We start from the raw sequence: 18099 nt of genomic DNA, 5'->3' as shown, positions 1-18099 counted from the left end.
ATGAAAGGCAAATGTCTTACCTCCATGCTATCTCTCCGGCCCGATTGTTAGCATTTTTTTAAAGCACCTCATCTTTTAACTTTTGATTCTTTACAAAAAACATGCTCTATTTTTCTTTTTTCTTTTTGTATCTCTTACCTCCCACACCCTGACAAATTTTTCTTTATTAACAGAATGATGTTCTCTTTTTGTTTATAAGAAGTTGACCACAAGTTACTGTCACATTTTAATATTAGCCCCTCAATTTGGTGGTAATGATTTGGGTCCAGGGGCTCTTATCCCTAGAGAAACAGATTGGAATCAGTGGGGAGACATCCTTGAAGATTGGGTATTATAATTCCCCCCAAAAGTGCCACCTATCATTTTTTTGTTCAAGATAGTCCTATAAATATAAAGATAAAATATACTCTTGTAGGACTGGAAGGAGAGGATCCATGTGTTTGATCCCCATTTAATTCTCAGTGCCCATGTGATCCCCTGAGCACAGAAGTTGCAGTACCATTGATGTGACCCTCAAACAAAACAATCTCCCCTAGGGGCTGGAGAGATAGCATGGAGATAGCGCATTTGCCTTGCATGCACAAAATCTCGGCATTCCATATGGTCCCCCGAGTCTGCCAGGAGTGATTTCTCAGCGTAGAGCCAGGAGTAACCCCTGAGCGCTGCTGGGTGTGACCCCCCCAAAAATACAAAAAACAACAACCTCCCCTAATTAAAAAAATACAATTCAATCTGTATGCACCCTTTTCCTCCTCATGTGCTCTATTTTGAATAGATTACATCATTACCTTTTATACTATGGGGAATCAGCTGAGTATGAAACACTTGAAAGGTTGGAGTGCTTCCTCCTGGATACTACAGGGCTTAAATAATCATGATACAACTATTATCGTGCATGGTGCCTGGGTGGAGGAACCATGTGGCCTTGTCCCCAACTGCACTGTGCTTCAAATTTGTGTTCTGATAGTGGCTCATAACTTCTTTGACCAGTTTTAATTTTTTATGTTTACTTTTATTAAGTTAACAGCAAACTCAGAACTGCTTTCTCAGTTTGTGCAACAACTCACAAAAGCTGTGGAGAGTTACAAGCAACGTATGGACTGGCTCACTAGCAGAAGTAGGCAGATTTTTGGTGTCATCTTGGAGCAATGCATCACCATTGTGCTGGATCTGAGTGGTATGCTGGAGCAGGAGCTTAATCTGTGCCAAGATGCTCTGATAATGGTCCTCCAAGAACAGGTGGCTCACATAGACAAGTTCAATATTATATGGTAAGTTCCCAAGGGAAAGTGCCAGATCACAGAAATTTTATATATAATGTTCATGTATCTAGGAGTTAAGCTATCTATGTGGGGTGGGAGGAGGTCTTATCTTATAATTTTCCAGAATACATAATATATAATTCCAGCAAAATTTTTTACTATAAATAAATTACAGAAAATAATGACCTACTCTGTACCTTGCAGCTTAGTTTTTAACTTAGAAAATAGTAAGTGATAGTAAAGCAGCATGATTTAGATTGAAGACAGACCAGCAGATCAATGGAATAGTCTTGAATATCCTAAGACCTTTAGTTATATGACCAATTAATCTTTGATATTGACAAGAAATATTAAGGAGAAAAAGGAAAGCCTCTTCAATAAGTGGTGTTGGGAATAATTGTCAGCTACATGTAAAAAAAATGAACTTAGGCTGGAGCGGTGGTGCAGTGGTAGGGCATTTGCTGACTTAAGTGGCTGACCTAAAACAGACTACAGTTCAATCATCTGGCATCCCATATGGTTTCCCAAGCCAGGAGCAATTTCTGAGTGCATAGTCAGGAGTAACCTCTGAGCATCACTGTGTGGCCCAAAAACCAAAAACCAAAAAAAAAAAAAAAAAAAAAAGAACTAAAACTTCTTTAATACCATGCATAAAAGTCTAATAAAACCTTGATATCAGGGGCCAGAGAGATAGCATGGAGGTAGGGCATTTGCCTTGCATGCAGAAGGATGAGATGATTTGATCCTGGCATCTCATATGGTCCCCCAAGCCTGCCAGGAACTATTTCTGAGTGTAGAGCCAGGAATAACCCCTGAGCACTGCCGGGTATGACCCCCCCAAAACAAACAAACAAAAAACAAAACAAAACAACAACAAACACCTTGATATCAGGCTTAAAAGTAAAAGGTACATAGAGGAAGCTGTGGGCAGAATTCTCAATAACATTAAAGCTAAAGGCATCTAAAGGAGGAAACACCACTGATCAAGCATTTGGGAGCAACAATAAACAAATGGGACTACATTAAACTAAGAACCTTCTGTACCTCAAAGGAAATGGTGGCCAAGAAACAAAGAATGTCCACAAAATGGGAGAAACTATTAATCTAATACCCATCTGATTAATATCTAAGGCATGGTAGAGCTTAACAAGAAGGAAACATCTAACCCCATCCAAAAATGGGAAGAGATGAACAGACAGTTTCTCAAAGAAGAAATGCAGATAACCAAAAGACACATAAAAATTGCTTCATCGGGCCTGGAGAGATAGCACAGCGGTGTTTGCCTTGCAAGCAGCTGATCCAGGACCAAAGGTGGTTGGTTTGAATCCTGGTGTCCCATATGGTCCCCCGTGCCTGCCAGGAGCTATTTCTGTGCAGAGAGCCAGGAGTAATTCCTGAGTGTGACCCAAAAACCAGAAAAAAAAATGCTTCATGTAAATATCAGGGAGACTTGATTGAAAATAACAATGAGATATCTCATACCATACAGATTGACACAAATAAAAAGAACAAGACCAGTGCTGGTGTTGATTTGGGAGAAAGGGACTCTCATTGACTACTGGAGCAATGTCAACTGGTCCAGCCTTTTGGGAAAACAATATGGACATTCCTCAAAAAAACTAGATATTGAACTCCCATATGACCCAATAATACCACTCCTTGGAATATACCCTCAGGCCCTAAAATCACAATGCAGAAAAGCCCATTGTGTTCCTCTGTTCCTTCCAGCATTATTCACAATATCCAGAATCTGGAAGCAACCCAAGTCCCTGAGAACAGATGAGTGGATAAAGAAGCCATGGTATATCTACACAATGAATGGAATACTAAACAGCTATTATGAAAAATGAAGTCTTTAAATTTGCTTATACATGAATAAGGAGAGTATTGGGCTCAGTGAAATGAGTTAGAGGGAGAGAGATAGACATAGATACTCATTTGTGGGGTGTAAAAAAAGATGGTACTGTAATAATATCTAAAGACAGGGGCAGAGAGATAGCACAGCAGTGCGGCATTTGCCTTGCATGCAGCCAATCCAGGATGGATGGTGGTTCAAATCCCGGCATCCCGGTGGTTCCCCATGCCTGTCAGGAGTGATTTCTGAGCACAGAGCCAGGAGTAATCCCTAAGCACTGCTGAGTGTGACCCAAAAACAAAAACAAAAAATAATATCTAAAAACAATAAAGGCTATTCCATGGTAGGAAGCTTGCCACAAATAGCAAGGGAGTGCAGTTAGGGCAGAGAAGGGATTACTATGACAATGATAGTTGGTAATGATTGCTCTGGACAAAAACTAGGTGCTGAAAAGGGATAACAATATTGTGAACCACAGTGTCTAAAATAAAAAAAGGAAGAGAGAGGGGGGGAGAGAGAGAAAGAGAGAGAGAAGAAAAATGTCTGTTTCAAAGGCAGGCATGGGGGGCTTGGGTAAGGCAAAAGGGAAACTGGGGACATTGGTGGCAGGAAATATATAGTGGTGAAGGAATGTATGTTTCACATTTATGATGGACAACTTGTGACTGTATCTCATGGTTATTCAATTAAAGAATTTATTTTAAAATATAGAAGATGTTTAGGGGCCAGAGTAATAGCACAGCAGTGGGGCATTTGCCTTGCATGCAGCCGATCTAGGACGGACCTTGGTTCAATCCCCCAGCGTCTCATATGATCCCTCGAGCCAGGAAATGAAAATTAGCAATTTTTGAGTGCATAGCCAGGAGTAACCCCTGAGTGTCACCTGGTGTGGCCTAAAAAGAAAAAAAAAGATAAAAAGAAAAAGAAGATATTTAGAAAATTTTTTTTCTTCAATCCATGGCAAGGTATAAAAATATAAATTATATTGAATGTACGCTTATGACCACAGGAACCCTTCACTTATTTTAGATTTTGACTCACATAATGAATGTGAACCTGTCACAAATTTCTGTTCTTCATACTGAGTTTATAATTTAATTGTATGTTGACCCCTTTCTTAAGAACTCATGTGTTTCACTTTATAGGATTTCTTATATTTGAGTTTTTATAAGCATTTATTTATAGATTCTTATATTAAGATAGGTTGGACTTTAGAGTTCACTTTATCATTAAACATTTTTTTTTTATTTCGGGTCACACCCAGCAGCAGCACTCAGGTGTTACTCCTGGCTTTGCGCTCGGGAATTGCTCCTGGGAGGCACGGGGGACCATATGGGATGCCCAGGATTTGAACTACCTTCCGTCCTGGGTCGGCTGCATGCAAGGCAAACACGCTACCACTGTGCTATCTCTCCGACCCATTTAAAATTTTTTTTTACTTTATTTAAACAACTTGGTTTACATAGCTGCTTATAATACATTTGTTTCTACCATGACATGTTCCAATACCAATCCCACCACCACTGTAAAATTCTCTCCATTACTATTTTCAGATTCTCACCCATATCCAAGCCTGTCCCCTTTGCAGGCACAAAATAATTTATCTTATATTGCTTGTTTACAACTGAGTATTAATGAAATTATAGATAAAAACTAGCGCAAAAGAAAATTTGTGGAAATTGTTATATATCTCATAATTGGGTCATCAAGTCATTGTCTGAAGATTTGCTAAGCTGTTTTTGTTTGTTTTTTTTTGCCCGTTGATTTTTCTGTTTTTGATTTGTTTGGTGGCTTCTATGCTATCTTGACATGTAAGTTGGTGTGTTTCTTCTGGGGTGTCAATATTGAAAATTTGGAGGTGTCACATGATTCCGGAATTTCAAGTTTGGAAGCTGATATGTGGCTGTAGGGTGTGTCTATGGCTGCCAGGGCTGCTAGACGTGTGATAAGGCAGGAAGTGGCTGCTCACACTCACTCCAGACAAAACCCTGGAGATCTCAGCTTAAATACTAGCATACCTGGAGTTTTGGTGGGTTGAGCATCTCTGCAGAGATCTGTGGTAAACTGGTGAAGTTGGGCCATTGGCATGGCATTGGTTATGGATTGTGGCTGCAATTGTGAATATCCCTCCTTCTGAGAGTGCCCTGATTTTCAACTGTAAGCCTGGTGTTCCAGGGTTTTTTGTTTGTTTGTTTTTGTTTTTTTGCAGCTTGAAAAAAAAGACAAGAATAAAATGAATTTGGAGCTGGCTGATGAGCAGACATAGTGTTGCCCCTGGGGCATGGCACTAAGATCACTTTCATGTGGATCAGAGACTGCATCTTCCTGTCAGAAAACATCTGGAGTAGTTTTCTTTCAGGGAGACTATCTCCTAAATTTTTCTTTTTAAAATGATTGTCATCTTGGAGTTGGAGCAATAATGCAGCAGTTATGTTGCTTGCCTTGCATATAGCTAATCCAGATTTGATTTGACACCATATATAGTCCCCTGAACCCTTCCAGGAGTGATCCCTGAGCACCTCCAGATGTGACCCTATAACCAAAAGCCAAAACAAAAGTAAACGAAAGATTTTCAGCTAAATGGATATCTTTTTAGCTACTGCCTAATCACATTCTGCTCCAGATGATTTCTTTGGCTAATGAATTTATTAACGAAGGTTTAAGTGCAATACTTTAGCATTCTTGGAAATATAGTGACAGAATTTCAGCTGGATTTTTCTCTCAAATGGCAAACAGGGAGAGACAGAGGGATGCTATAGAAGGGACAAATCGGGCTTGTTCATTTAGTCCATGATTTGCGGGGTCCTGCAAGCCCCCCGGAGGGGCCCGGCCAGCAGGAATCAGTCGAGAGGCTCACGGACGACCGCACCTTTATTTAGCAGGGCTAGAAGAACAACCACACCTGTAAAAATCTAAGAGAGGTTAATAATAATGACCTTTGGCGATCAGACCGTTCAAAGGTGACTTTATTGTGGTCCTGCATCTCTTATATAGAGAAGGAGAAGGGGGCAGGTAAAAGATGGTGTCAATCATACATTTTGGCGCGAAAGCCATGAGACAAAGGCAGTAAATCATCTTCCAGAAGGGAGGGAGAAGCAGTGACAATTTTACAATCATTCCTAAGTCAGCAGTTTTCAAGGAATTGCCCTATGACCCTAAAGTAGGGTTTGAAGACTACTTTCCCGGAACTCTCAGCAGGTTTTATGGTGGGGCAAGTTCTGTTACATAGGGCGATGAGGTTTAGATATTAACTCAGGAATGTAAGTTAAGGGGAGACTTGGCTCCATGGTATCAGGCAGTGTCTTCCTCCCCTAGGCTGAGAAGTTACTTATTACTTGAAGGTTGCCTTTTTCCTGTTGGTATATGGGCTTATAGCAAACAGCACTTAGCACTGAAAAAATGGCAGGGAGTTTTGCAAAAGTAACCACTGAGTCAGTCACGGTAGCCAACAATGATTCATCTCATTCTTATAATTATGAATTTATATATGACTTTTAGGTCAAAGACCTAAAAATACAAACAAAAACCTGCTGATCTTAAAGCTATATATATATATGTGTGTGTATATATGTGATGTGTGTGTATATATATATGTATATATATGTATGTATATACACTGCACTCAGAAATTACTCCTGAATGGCTTGAGTGACCTTACAGAATGCTGGGGATCAAACCTGGATCCACTGCATCCAAGGCAAACACCCTACCCTCTGTGCTATTGCTCTGGGCCCAAAATCAAAATTTTTTGATTCAAAAAAGATAACTGATGATAATATTTCAGGACAATAAAAATGATGTCATAAAAAGTTAGAAATAAAATTTTAGAGATGAAGAGCATAAAAACCGGCTAACCTTTGCAAAAGCTGGCTCCCTGTGTGTGACACCAGGCGGGGAAAATCCGCGAAAGTACACTGGCCCAGTGGGGCTCAGCTGTGAAAGACTGTGAGTGTGACCTGTCTATGTCTGTCTACTGTCCTCTTGCGTGAAACTCTTGCGAGTGGGGCAAAAAGAGGCTCCAGCAGAGCACGGCCGCTCCGCTTCGCTACGCGGCCGTGCACTCTTTCTAAGGAAAGAACTCCATTGCAACAAGAAGGAAAAATCACACTAAGAACGGCGCTATATCACAGAAGCAAACATTTCTCTCTGGACTGTCTTCTCTGTTGCATGCTCGGGCCTAAGATTTGACCCAGTGTGAGGCTTCATCCACGGAGGACACCCCTCCCTTAGAGGCAAGTCAGCCCATCCAGAAAGGGAGGAGCCAGAGGAGTGTGCTGCCTACATCATATAGACAATGAATACCACTACAACACGTAGAAAAACCCACAATACAAGTGTGACAATGGGGAAACAACGCAGGCCAGCATCAGACATAGAGAATGAAGATGACAATTCTGAGGACCAGATAATGACTGAACAACTAATCAACCTCTCAGATAAGGACTTTAGACTAGCAATATGGAAGGTGCTCAACAGACTCCAAGAAACCATGGATCGAGTTGAACAGAACACTAATAAGAACCAAGAAAATATGAAGGCAGAAATGACAAAACTCCAAACTGAAATAACATGTCAACTAACAGGACTGAAAAAGTCAGTAAACGAAGTGAATGACAAAATGGATAAGCTCTGGGACAGGGTATCAGAAGCTGAGAATAGACTTGGTGCTGTGGAAGATGAGATACATAACAATTCCATACAGCAGGAGAGATTGGACAAAAAACTTAAAGCAAATGAGCAGACAATGGAAAAATTAGTCAAAGAATGGGAACAGACGAAAATAGAAGTCTATGATAAGATCAACAGAAACAACTTAAGAATCATTGGAGTCCCAGAGACCCAGGAAGAAAATTTCCAGGAAGAATCAATGGTCAAGAACATCATTAAAGAGAAACTCCCAGAGCTAAAGAATATATGTGATCAAATCCTGCATGCCCGAAGAGTACCAACCAAAAGAGACCCCAGAAAAACCACCCCAAGACACATCCTAGTCACAATGACAAATCCCACAGATAGAGACAAAATTCTGAAAACAGCAAGATCAAAAGGGGAAATCACATTCAAGCAAGCTTCCCTGAGATTTACAGCAGACCTGTCACCAGAAACGCTCAATGCCAGAAAGCAGTGGTGGGATATTGTGACAAGACTGAATGAAATGAATGCTTCACCCAGAATACTATACCCAGCAAAACTCACTTTCCGGTTTGATGGAAGAATACATGGTTTCACAGACAAAAAACAGCTCAGAAACTTCACAGACACAAAACCAGTCTTAAGAGAAAAACTGAAAGACCTAATCTAAGACAAGACTACCCAAAAGACACACCAAATTTTGAAATAAAGATGGCGTTAAATCCCAGGACAATTCTTTCTCTCAATGTCAATGGACTAAATGCACCAGTTAAGAGACACAGAGTGGCTAAATGGATCAAAAAACTCAATCCAACCTTCTGCTGCCTACAAGAAACGCACCTGAATAGTCAGAACAAACATAGACTCAAAATAAAAGGCTGGAGAAAAGTTATCGAAGCAAACAACACCCATAAAAAAGCTGGAGTGGCCATACTAATATCAGATAATGCAAACTTTATACTCAGGAAGGTGGTAAGGGACAAAGACGGACATTTTATATTAATCAAGGGGTACGTAGAGCAGGAAGAATTCACTCTCCTAAACATATATGCACCAAATGAGGGGCAAGCAAAATATTTAATACAACTGTTGACAAATCTGAAAAATAATATCAACAACAACACAATAATTGTGGGGGACCTTAACACGGCTTTGTCAACACTGGATAGGTCAACCAGACTGAAACCCAACAAGAATATACTAGACCTGAGGAGAGAAATGGAAGAAAGAGGCCTAGTGGATATATATAGGACACTCCATCCCCAGAAACCTGGATACACATTCTTCTCCAATGTACATGGGACATTCTCCAGGATAGACTACATGCTGGCACATAAAACATACCTCCATAAGATCAAGAGGATAGAAATTTTGCAGACTACCTTCGCTGACCACAAGGCTCTGAAATTATTTGTGAACTCCAAAGGGACTCAGAAGAAACACTTTAACACCTGGAAGTTAAACAGCCTCATGCTCAATAACCAGTGGGTCCGAGATGAAATCAAGGAGGAAATAAAAAGGTTCCTGGAAACAAATGACAATAAAGACACAAACTATCAGAACTTATGGGACACAGCAAAAGCAGTACTGAGAGGAAAATTTATAGCTTTGCAAGCACACATCAGGAAGGAAGAAGGAGCTTACCTGAGTAGCTTAATGACACAGCTAATAGAACTAGAAAATGCTCAACAAAAGGACCCAAGAATAGGAAGACAGAAGGAAATAACAAAGCTGAGAGCAGAAATCAACGAAGTGGAAACTCAAAAAACAATCCGAAAGATCAACGAAAGCAGAAGTTGGTTCTTTGAAAAAATAAACAAGATTGATAGACCACTGGCAAACCTAACAAAGAAAGAGAGAGAGAGAAACTTGATAACTCGCATCAGGAATGAAAAAGGAGAGATCACTACTGATATGACAGAGATTCAAAGGGTAATCAGAAACTACTTTGAAAAACTCTACGCCACTAAAAATGAGAACCTGGAAGAAATGGATAAATTCTTGGACTCTTATAATCTTCCACGGTTGAAGGAAGAGGATGTAGCATATCTAAACACCCCCATCACCATTGATGAAATTAAAACAGTAATCAAATGTCTGCCGAAAAACAAAAGCCCAGGTCCAGATGGATTCACTAATGAATTCTATCAAACTTTCCAAGAGGAACTACTGCCAATCTTGGCAAGACTCTTTCATGAAATTGAACAAACAGAAACACTTCCAAATAGCTTTTATGAAGCCAACATCACCTTGATACCTAAACCAGACAGAGACGCTACCAAAAAAGAAAATTACAGACCAATATCACTGATGAATGCAGATGCAAAGATCCTCAACAAAATCCTGGCAAATAGGATTCAATGCCTCGTTAAGAAGATCATCCACTACGATCAAGTAGGTTTCATCCCAGGAATGCAAGGCTGGTTTAACATCCGTAAATCTATCAACATAATACACAACATCAATAACAAGAAAAATAAAAACCACATGATCATATCAATAGATGCAGAGAAAGCATTTGATAAGGTCCAACACCCATTCTTGATCAAAACTCTCAGCAAGATGGGAATGGAGGGAACCTTTCTCAATATAGTGAAGGCCATCTACCACAAGCCAGTGGCAAATATTATCCTCAATGGAGAAAAACTGAAAGCCTTCCCTCTAAATTCTGGCACAAGACAAGGCTGTCCTCTCTCACCACTCCTATTCAACATAGCACTGGAAGTACTTGCTATAGCGATTAGGCAAGAAAAGGATATCAAGGGAATCCAGATAGGAAAGGAAGAAGTCAAGCTCTCACTGTTTGCAGATGACATGATACTCTACTTAGAAAACCCTAAAGACTCTATCAAAAAGCTTCTAGAAACAATAGACTCATATAGCAAGGTGGCAGGCTACAAAATTAACACACAAAAATCAATGGCCTTTCTATATACCAATAGTAATAAGGATGAAATGGACATTAAGGAAACAACCCCATTCACAATAGTACCACACAAACTCAAATATCTTGGAATCAACTTGACTAAATATGTGAAGGACCTATACAAAGAAAACTATAAAACTCTGCTCCAAGAAATAAGAGAGGACACACGGAAATGGAAACACATACCCTGCTCATGGATTGGCAGGATTAACATCATCAAAATGTCAATACTCCCCAAGGCATTATACAGATTTAATGCCATCCCTCTAAAGATACCCATGACATTCTTCAAAGAAGTGGATCAGACACTTTTGAAATTCATTTGGAACAATAAACACCCTCGAATAGCTAAAGCAATCATTGGGAAAAAGAATATGGGAGGAATTACTTTTCCCAACTTTAAACTGTACTACAAAGCAACAGTTATCAAAACAGCATGGTATTGGAATAAGGATAGGTCCTCAGATCAGTGGAATAGGCTTGAATACTCAGAAAATGTTCCCCAGAGATACAACCATCTAATTTTTGATAAAGGAGCAGGAAATCCTAAATGGAGCAGGGAAAGCCTCTTCAACAAGTGGTGTTGGCACAATTGGATAGCCACTTGCAAAAAATTAAACTTAGACCCCCAGCTAACATCATGTACAAAGGTAAAATCCAAATGGATTAAAGACCTCGATATCAGCCCCAAAACCATAAGATATATAGAACAGCACATAGGCAAAACACTCCAGGACATTACAGGCATCTTCAAGGAGGAAACTGCACTCTCCAAGCAAGTGAAAGCAGAGATTAACAGATGGGAATATATTAAGCTGAGAAGCTTCTGCACCTCAAAGGAAATAGTGCCCAGGATACAAGAGCCACCCACTGAGTGGGAGAAACTATTCACCCAATACCCATCAGATAAGGGGCTAATCTCCAAAATATACAAGGCACTGACAGAACTTTACAAGAAAAAAACATCTAACCCCATCAAAAAATGGGGAGAAGAAATGAACAGACACTTTGACAAAGAAGAAATACGCATGGCCAAAAGACACATGAAAAAATGCTCCACATCACTAATCATCATGGAGATGCAAATCAAAACAACGATGAGATACCACCTCACACCCCAGAGAATGGCACACATCACAAAGAATGAGAATAAACAGTGTTGGCGGGGATGTGGAGAGAAAGGAACTCTTATCCACTGCTGGTGGGAATGCTGTCTAGTTCAACCTTTATGGAAAGCAATATGGAGATTCCTCCAAAAACTGGAAATCGAGCTCCCATATGATCCAGCTATACCACTCCTAGGAATATACCCTAGGAACACAAAAATACAATACAAAAACCCCTTCCTTACACCTATATTCATTGCAGCTCTATTTACCATAGCAAGACTCTGGAAACAACCAAGATGCCCTTCAACAGACGAATGGCTAAAGAAACTGTGGTACATATACACAATGGAATATTATGCAGCTGTCAGGAGAGATGAAGTCATGAAATTTTCCTATACATGGATGTACATGGAATCTATTATGCTGAGTGAAATAAGTCAGAGAGAGAGAGAAAAACGCAGAATGGTCTCACTCATCTATGGGTTTTAAGAAAAATGAAAGACACCCTTGTAATAATAATTTTCAGACACAAAAGAGAAAAGAGCTGGAAGTTCCAGTTCACCTCAGGAAGCTCACCACAAAGAGTGATGAGTTTAGTTAGAGAAATAACTACATTTTGAACTGTCCTAATATTGAGAATGTATGAGGGAAATGTAGAGCCTGTTTAGGGTACAGGCGGGGGTTGGGTGGGGAGGAGGGAGATTTGGGACTTGGGTGATGGGAATGTTGCACTGGTGATGGGTGGTGTTCCTTTTATGACTGAAACCCAAACACAATCATGTATGTAATCAAGGTGTTTAAATAAAAAAAATTATGCATTAAAAAAAAATTTTAGTGACTGAAAGAAAATTAGGAACTTTGCATGTAACTATCAAGGCAAACCATGGAGGCAGTTGTCTCCTCCACCATCTTCAGTTTCTTTGGAGAAGTTTGTATACTTAAATTAGGATGACAAAAATAAAATTTTATTCAATAAAAAAATAAAAAAATAAAAAAAAATTTTAGAGATGAAAAGTTGCCCATCTTAGTGGTTTTTTGTTTGTTTGTCTGTTTTGTTTTTGGGCTAGACCTGGTGACACGCAGGGGTTACTTCTGGCTATGTGCTCAGAAATTGCTCCTGGCTTGGGGAACCATATGAGATGCCAGGGGATTGAACTACGATTTGCCTTAGGCTAGTGCGTGCAAGGCAGATGCCTTATTGCTTGTGCCATCGCTCTGGCCCCTGTTTTGAATTCTTTTTTAAAAAAAAACACAGTGATTTACAGAGTTACTCATAACAGTTTTGGCATTCAGTATTCCAACACCAATCCCATCATCCATATAACATGCCCTCCACCCTTATCATCAGCTTCCCAATATCCCTGAAGCCTGCCCCTTGGCAGGTATGGATAATTTACTTAGTATTTATTGGTGATGGAATTATAAAAAAATTTCATTAAAAGGAAAATTTATGAAGATTGTCATATCTCACAATGAGATTAGTATGTCATTGTCTGAAGGTTTACTAAGCTGTTTAGCTAGTTGAACATTCTGTTATTGGTTGTACTTGTTGAGCTCATGTGGCTTGTATGATCATTTCATATCTAATTTGGTGTATTCCTACTAGGAAGTCAGTATTAAAATTATGATGGTGTTGCATGGCCATATAAGTGGTTACTGTGGTTCAGGAATCTAAGTATTGAGTTGGGCAGAAAATCTCACATGGTGACAGCAATGGTTCATAGGTGTGGTTGCTGAAACTTATGGAAAGACAGAGGCTCAGGAGGGGCATGGAGGCCACCTATTCTGGCTTCAAACAGTCTCTAGAGATGTTGCCACAAAACCAGCACATCTGGAGTTTTGCCTGCTAGGAATATCTGCAGAGATTTGTGGAAAGTGGGCGAAGCTGGGCTATTGATGTGACAGTTATAGGGTAGATCTGTGTGTGCAGTGGACAGGGCTTCAGTAAGACAGGAAAGTTGCCCTGCTCCCTCTGGAGAGGCTCTAGTATGATTGGCTGTGAGACTGGTAAATCCAAGAATTTTTATTGCTAGTTTTGCCCTTTTTTAGAGTTAGATGAGTTTATGGCAATGGGTGCTTGGGCAAACATGGAGGTCAGCTATGGATTATGGGCATGAGTCAATGTATTGAATTCTTCCAAATTTATTTTTCACATTAGTCAAAGCTAAATTTACTTGTTTTTAGGATCAATGCAATCAATATTTTTAAAGCATCTGTCACTGTGAGATCCATTCATGGGGTCTCTTATTCTCCCTTATTTTCCCGAGTCAGTGCAGTTTATAGAAAGAAAAGGTCTATCTCAGATAGTATGCCACTTTAGCATTTTTTTTGGATGGTGCAGTGTTTATCTTTTGTCAGCTCTGGTGGCAATAGCTGTGTGATGGATACCAGAATGACTGCCCTTATGATTCTTTGCAGGGTTTCTAAGAAGCCTGTGAAATTGCATGAAAATGCCACTCCTGTGACACAACAATCAATAGCTGCTGCCATTAATTGGGTTAAGGAACTGACATTCATGCTGCCAATAGGTCCAACTAGTTGCCTGGATGCTCTACTGGAAGCTGGCAAGGATAGAACAGTGAGTGTGTGTTGGACTAAGCCCTCTGAATCATTCTGCTGCATTCAGTCCTTTCCCATAAATAGCCTTTCCCATTTCCCAGAGGCCCAGTTGTTAGCATCAGAGAACCCCATAATGAGCATTAATCTTTTTTACCTCTGAATTTGGAAGCCTCAGACAAATAGGTAGCTGTAGGTAACAACCCCCTGAGGGGCATCTACATAGCCATGCACATAGCCAACTTAAGTTCCATCCTCCAGCATCCCATATGTTCCTCTAGCATTGCTAGGAGTGATTCCTGAGTGCAGAGCCAGGAGTAGCCCCGAAACATCATTGGATATGGCCCAATAAACATTCCAAGGGGGGGATCACAATGGCCCTATCCACAAATTGGACAAGGAAATGCACTGACACTTTCTGAAGGAAGACATACAAATGTTTAATAGGCATATGAAAAAGTGATAACGTCGGGAATTTCACACGCACTCCTCTAATGACTCCAAGAGGCAGAGACCATGCAAAAGCAAGGTTTTTTTTTTTTTTAATTATACAAGCATGCAGGGGCCCTCTCAGAGAATGAGAGAGCCCCTGAACCAGATTTAACAAGCCTTTATATAGCTTTCAGAGAGTGGAAAATTGCAGTAGGGTGGTTCATTTCAGGTAGGGTGGTCCATTTGACATTTGCTCAGCTACATTTTTGCAAGATTTAGATAACCACAAGTCACAAGGTTTGCAACAGTTAAAATGTATCTTTTGGTCAAGGGCAGGTTCTTGAGATTTAGGAAGAGATGGGGTCCAGGAGATTAAGGGCGAGAACTCGGGAAGCTGCAGAGAAAAATTATTTTATTTCTTTTACCTTTCAAAAGTTCTCATCAAGAGTCATGATTAGGGAAATTAAAATCATCATTGAGATATCATCTCAATGATATGAGATATCAGTGAGAATGGCTCATATCAAAAAGTGTGGATACAGCCCACATTACAAGGGTTCAGGTGAAAAGGAACCCTCATCCACTATTAGAAATGTTCAGCCTCAGAGCCGGGCGGTGGCGCTGGAGGTAAGGTGCCTGCCTTGCCTGCGCTAGCCTAGGACGGACCGCGGTTCGATCCCCCGGCGTCCCATATGGTCCCCCAAGAAGCCAGGAGCAACTTCTGAGCGCATAGGCAGGAGCCAGGAGTAACCCCTGAGCATCACAGGGTGTGGCCCAAAAACAAAAAAACAAACAAACAAAAAGAAATGTTCAGCCTCTGTGGAGATCTCTAAAAAAATAGGTATAGAATTCTCATAATGACCCAGAGATACCACTTCTTAGCATCTCTCTAACGAACACAAAATAATTCATTTGAAAGGATATATGTACACTACAGAGAAACTAAGACAGCATGTAACCAAATCCTGCATGCTCGAAGAGTACCAGCTAAAAGAGACCCGAAGAAAAGCACCCCAAGACACATTATAGTCACAATGACAAATCCCACAGATAAAGACAGAATACTGAAAGCAGCAAGATCAAAAGGATAATTGCATTCAAAGGAACATCCTTAAGATTTACAACAGACCTGTCACAAGAAACCCTCAAAGCCCAAAGGCAGTGGTGGGATATAATGACAAAGCTCAACAAAATGAATGTTTCACCTAAAATACTTCACCCAGCCAGACTCACTTTCAGGTTTAAAGGAAGTATACATAGCTTCGCAGATAAACTAGCAGCTCAGAAACTTTATAGACTCAAAACCAGCCTTAAAATAAAAACTGAAAGGTCTACTTTAAGACAAGACAGACCAACAGACAGAACAAATTTCTACATAAAGATGACACTAAATGCCATGACAATTATCTCTCTTAATGTCAATGGACACAGAATGGCAAAATGGACCAAAAAGCTGAAGCCAACATTGTTGCCTACAAGAAACACATCTAATAGGCAGAATAAATATAGACTCAAAATTAAAGGCTGGAGAAAAATCATCCAAGCAAACAACTCCCTTAAAAAAACTGGAGTGGCTTTTCTTGATCTGGAGGCTAGCTCTAGCTGCCATGGGGTTTGGGGAGACCCCATGTCGAAGGCCCTTCTCCCTAACTTGGGTTGCTGAGGGCCTTGATAGGCCCCCAGCCATCCACTCTTCTGCCCCCGGCCTCCAGGCCTTCCTTCCCTGGGTGCCAGCCCAGACAGCCAGACAAGGTGGGTGTTGGGTGGTCCCTCCTGGATAGGGTCCCAAGCTTTCCCCGCCCTTCTCCCAGCACTAGGTAGGAAGGGCACAGGGTGGAAGGCGGGCAGATCCTGGCTTCCGGCTCTCTACCGAATCCTTTCTTGATCTGGAGGCTAGCTCTAGCCGGCATGGGGTTTAGGGAGACCCCATGTTGAAGGCCCTTCTTCCTATCTTGGGTTGCTGAGGGCCTTGATAGGCCCCCAGCCATCCCCTCTTCTGCCCCCAGCCTCCAGGCCTTCCTTCCCTGGGTCCCAGCCCAGGCGGCCAGACAAGGTGGGTGTCAGGTGGTCCCTCCTGGATGGTGGGTCCTAACTTGGGGTGTGCTGAGATTTGCTCGGTTGCACTAAGGTTGTCACTGGCAATTTCTTACCAGTCTACATGTTCAAAACCGTGCGGGGGCTATTGCCCCTGCATGTGTATATATATATATATATAAAGAGTATTCCCTATCCTAAAAGTTATGTTTTGCATATGTAGAATGTCCATTTTGTATTCTGCCCTTTTGCACACCCCTACAAAGCTCATTTTTACTCCTTAACTTTCTCACACACACCCCACCGTCAGTAACCAACATTACTCTTTTTAACGTCGTTACCACAAAATCCTAATCACAGACCAAAGCCGTGCATTGGAACTAACAACCCCCAACTATTTCAAAAGACATAAAATGGACACGTATGTCTTTTGAATATTTTTGTGTTTTTTTTCTCTGAAAGCTATAAGTCTTACTAAAAATTCTCTTATACAGTGACTATTCTAACAAATTTGTATCTTTTCTTTTCTTTGTGAGCTGTTCAATAAGGAATTTTGGTGAAAGAGTCCCCAGTTTAATGCTTATGATTGAACCATGTCATGGGGATTCTTGGACTTTTTCTTATGGCCCCCATATGTGCCGATAACATCACGTGGCATTGTTTCTTGTTTGCATAGGCACATTAAAATGGGAAAATACTATACATACAAATAAGATCTTATCTAATAGAGATTGGAACACACAAATCTTATAGTGCAAAGGGACCTTACACCCTGAACATTGACATAATGACCTGGAACATGTCTCAGAAGAATGGGCATTCTCCATTTACCCCTGCACCAGGGAAGCCATCCACAAAACATTCAAGTTTGTCTATAACATCACCTGGAAGCAATCCTCTACCAGGGCGGACCCTACCGCTGCTCTGACTTTGACCTGCTCAAAAGAGACTTCCCTTAACACTGAGAAGACTTAACAACAATGACCTGCTTACATGACAGTGCTCTCTGCATTGCCCTTTAATTGTGAGGTGAAACTAGAGGATGCTCCACATCCTGACTTCAATGTAGGATATGCAGATTCCAGGATATTTAATACAGAAACATGATACCAACAACAGAGACAGTGTGAAAAATAAAAGTGTGTTGGTACTACAGACAATTTCTTGGATTGGACAAACTAGCTTGCCTGGAGCCTAGAGTTGGTCTTATGCCAGGAAACTTCAGGGGTAGGATCTCCTTGTATTTATGCCAAGGTTTTTCCTTTCCATGTCCCTCATATTTTGGTGGGCCTA

At 40.7% G+C, this 18099-nt stretch overlaps 1 protein-coding gene across 1 annotated transcript in view; it reads left to right on the top strand.

Annotated features, from left to right (window-relative positions):
- The window catches only part of VWA3B (von Willebrand factor A domain containing 3B), a 240712-nt gene that overhangs the window by 12236 nt on the left and 210377 nt on the right, over positions 1 to 18099 (top strand). Inside the window, exons 3-4 of the mRNA XM_049784589.1 lie at positions 1021 to 1271; positions 14203 to 14362. Coding sequence (XP_049640546.1) covers positions 1021 to 1271; positions 14203 to 14362 — 411 coding nt within the window. The remainder of the gene's footprint in view (positions 1 to 1020; positions 1272 to 14202; positions 14363 to 18099) is intronic.

Source organism: Suncus etruscus, chromosome 12 (assembly GCF_024139225.1).
Source record: "Suncus etruscus isolate mSunEtr1 chromosome 12, mSunEtr1.pri.cur, whole genome shotgun sequence".
NCBI classification, from domain to species: Eukaryota; Metazoa; Chordata; class Mammalia; order Eulipotyphla; family Soricidae; genus Suncus; species Suncus etruscus.
The sequence above is the reverse complement of the archived record's forward strand: the minus strand, read 5'-3'. Positions and strand labels throughout refer to the sequence as shown.